Source organism: Vanessa atalanta, chromosome 8 (assembly GCF_905147765.1).
Source record: "Vanessa atalanta chromosome 8, ilVanAtal1.2, whole genome shotgun sequence".
Taxonomy (NCBI): domain Eukaryota; kingdom Metazoa; phylum Arthropoda; class Insecta; order Lepidoptera; family Nymphalidae; genus Vanessa; species Vanessa atalanta.
The window spans coordinates 13,409,032-13,412,213 of record NC_061878.1 but is presented as its reverse complement, the minus strand read 5'-3'; the positions used below and the strand labels follow the sequence as shown (position 1 = coordinate 13,412,213).

At 34.2% G+C, this 3,182-nt stretch overlaps 1 protein-coding gene across 1 annotated transcript; it reads left to right on the top strand.

The window, feature by feature from the left end:
* The first annotated feature begins 1,503 nt into the window (after positions 1-1,503).
* On the top strand, positions 1,504-2,751 carry LOC125065958 (alpha-1,6-mannosyl-glycoprotein 2-beta-N-acetylglucosaminyltransferase-like). Its single transcript, XM_047673817.1, has 2 exons — positions 1,504-1,536; positions 1,636-2,751. The coding sequence occupies exons 1-2, from the start codon at positions 1,504-1,506 to the stop codon at positions 2,749-2,751; spliced, it is 1,149 nt and encodes a 382-aa protein (XP_047529773.1).
* The last annotated feature ends 431 nt before the right edge of the window (positions 2,752-3,182 follow it).

The following is a 3,182-nucleotide window of genomic DNA, read 5'->3' as shown; positions in this document are numbered from 1 at the left end:
TTCCAAGTTAGATTCCAAAACCCCACACTGATTTTAAATGGGACCCTTTGTAGCTGTGACGGGCTGTGGCAATATATCTGCATTAATAATATTTAAATTAAAAAATGAATAGAATAAACATAATTAAAATAACACGCAACACAGGACAATAAACAGCATTGAAAAGTTTCATAATACATTCCCTCCAAAAATGTCGCAATTTCATCAGAGAGTAACGACTCCATAAACGATATGAAATGATTGTCAGCGTGAGCCCATTATCCGGTGAAATATTCTTCATCCGGATGAACGTCATCCGTCCCCGGGCGCACCGGCCGAGGACTTTATTTTAGATCGTAAAGAATAAAGAAATTGTAAGGCCGTAATACGAAAAGTACTTAAGTGATATACTTAGTCAAATTGAATTCTCCCCTCAAATAAAAATTTAAGAGTGCGAAGTTGTTTCGACGATGAAAACTTTGGAACCTCAGCGCTGTTTGTTTGTTCATTAGATTTCGCCGACATTTTGCCATCACACGCGACGTTTTTAAATGTCATATTTATCGCTTCGGAAATAATTATTGTAAGCGGTTATAATAATCCGAGCTGATCATGCTGATTGCTTTATATGTGCTATCCACACATGGGTTATTTTATGACGTCATAAAGGCCTCATCATACCTTTATTTGATAATTTATCTCTTTATTCAACGTAATGTGTACATAGACGAATGCACAATACATTCCAAATTCGTATTATATGTTTTACTATCGACCCGCCCCGGTTTCGCTCGGGTGGAATTTATTAGTAAAGAAAACTATATTATATAAATGTAATTTATACATTATAGTACTCAGAAATAATGTAGCTTTTAACCAGTAAAAGAAAATATAATAGAATCAGAAAAATAATAGAATCAGTTCCGGAGATAACATCGTACGAATAAAAACAAAAAAATATATAATTTTGATATAATATGTAGATGTATATTAACAATATCGTAATTTCTGAAAGATTGATATAAATACATTAAAGTTGCATGATTAATGTGTCCTTAGTTTATTTCTCCAATTAATATTTTACTACTAGCTGTGCCCGAGCAGTCGTGCGCGTTTGAATTTAAAAAAAAACGTGACTTTATTATTATTTTACATATAATTCTAAAATAAAGTTACTCCTTATAACATCGGACCAGCCGTTCCAAAGATTAGCCGGAACAAACAGACAGACACAGACATTTTTATTTTTAAACGTTATTTAGGTATATGTACCATGTATATATACATATGCATTTAGTAAAACGCGGTTATTTTAATTTTACAAACAGACACTCCAATTTTATTATATGTATAGATTTCAAATTATCACATTCGGTAAAGCCCAAACGTGAAATGCTCACACTGATATAATATAACAAACACACTAACGCACTGACAGTAAATAGAAAGTAGTATACAGATGTAAAGATAATATATTTTGACATAAAAGTGAAGGCGTCACCTCGTATATATTATCCATACACAATGAACTTGAACGAAAAAGATAATGTGGCATCGGTAAGATTGTTTGTTATAATATTTACATTATTATTCGTTTACTATATATATAGATCTGCTTACCGGAAACCGACTCACGAACTACCCCTACATCTTCAGAAATATTTATTGACCGAAAATGCTATCGTCAATAACACAATTGATATTGAAAAATTGAAAACACGCATACAGCATATAAATTCTAAACAAAATATAAGCAACCTGGACGAATTCACGCCAGTAGGAGATCACACGCCGATCCTGGTTATTCAAGTGCATAAAAATATTAAACATTTGCAACACCTTATCATCTCATTGTCCGAAGTTCAAGGCATACAGACAGCTCTCTTGATATTTTCTCACAGTTTTTACAACGAACCAATAAACCGCCTCGTAAGGAACATTGATTTTTGTAAAGTGATGCAAATATTTTATCCTTTCTCCCTACAACTTCATCCGTATAAACATCCGGGCATCGACCCCGGTGACTGTAAGCCTGGCTTGTCGAAAACGAAAAACGCGAAATATTGCCTCATTCGCGACGCCCGTCTCACAGAACACAAACAGCACTGGTGGTGGAAGGCTAATTTTATTTTTCAAGGCACAAAGTGCTTACAAAGACATGGAACTCCTGTAGTTTTTCTCGAAGAAGACAACTACGTTGCACCAGACTTCCTCTACATGTTCCAATATATCACTCGCTCGTTGGATTACTTTCCCAGTGTGGACGTCATGTCATTTGGAACACCGTGGACGAAAAACGTCAACATGAATCTACTCACAGTGGAATCTTGGAGACCGGCTTATGATATTGGTTTAGCTTTCAATAAGACGACATGGCGGAAGATATTGCAATTATCGGGACAATTTTGTATGTATAACGACTACAGTTGGAGTTATTCATTGCTTCATGTATTCGAAAGCTTCCCTAAGGGGCATGTAGACATGGTGGGGTGCGTGGCGCCACGCGTATTATCGACGAAAGAGTATGATAATAATGTTAACATATTTAAAAAAAAAACGGAGTTGTTTTCTGCATTGAACCTGTTTCCAAAGAAAGTACAAGCCGTTTTCTTATTTGGACCCGAAGGGAGAGTGGAAAGAGTTCTGAAAGGCCCTCCAGTTGGCAGAGGTGGTTGGAATGATCTTCGAGACCAACTCTTGTGTCTGGATCCCATGATGAGCACGACCACAGAAGAAAAGCGATACAATGAATACGAAGTCACCAGATCCTAATCAATTATGTATTCTGTATATTATCTCAAGTGTGTGTATATTTCAAGACAATATTTCATGGTGAGGATTAAAGCACCTGTTTACAGTTTATGATTTGATTTTTAATCGAATTCTATTCAAGTTACTCAAATTGCTTTTGTGTTCGCTTTTCGTTTTTTGGCTTATTCTACATTATTATAAATTGTAACAATTTATTAAAAATAGTTAATTTATTAACAACTTGTAAATGTTTACCTATTATAGCTTATTTTACACGAATTTTATATCAAGAACTTGCTCTTTCTCTGCTGATAACGCCATCTAGCGTACGAGTTCTTAAAATAAATCATAGTTTCTTTTTATTATATTATTTTTAATTTATGTTACAAACTTCATGATAAAAATATAAAAGTTTGGCTGTATTCGTAGTATTTCTTAGAAATTTTATTATT

Excerpts from the sequence above, each read along its gene's own strand:
- LOC125065958 (XM_047673817.1), top strand. The coding sequence starts at position 1,504 with ATGAACTTGAACGAAAAAGATAATGTGGCATCG. Across the intron at positions 1,537-1,635 it reads AAAAAGATAATGTGGCATCG|AAATATTTATTGACCGAAAA; the intron begins GTAAGATTGTTT and ends CTACATCTTCAG.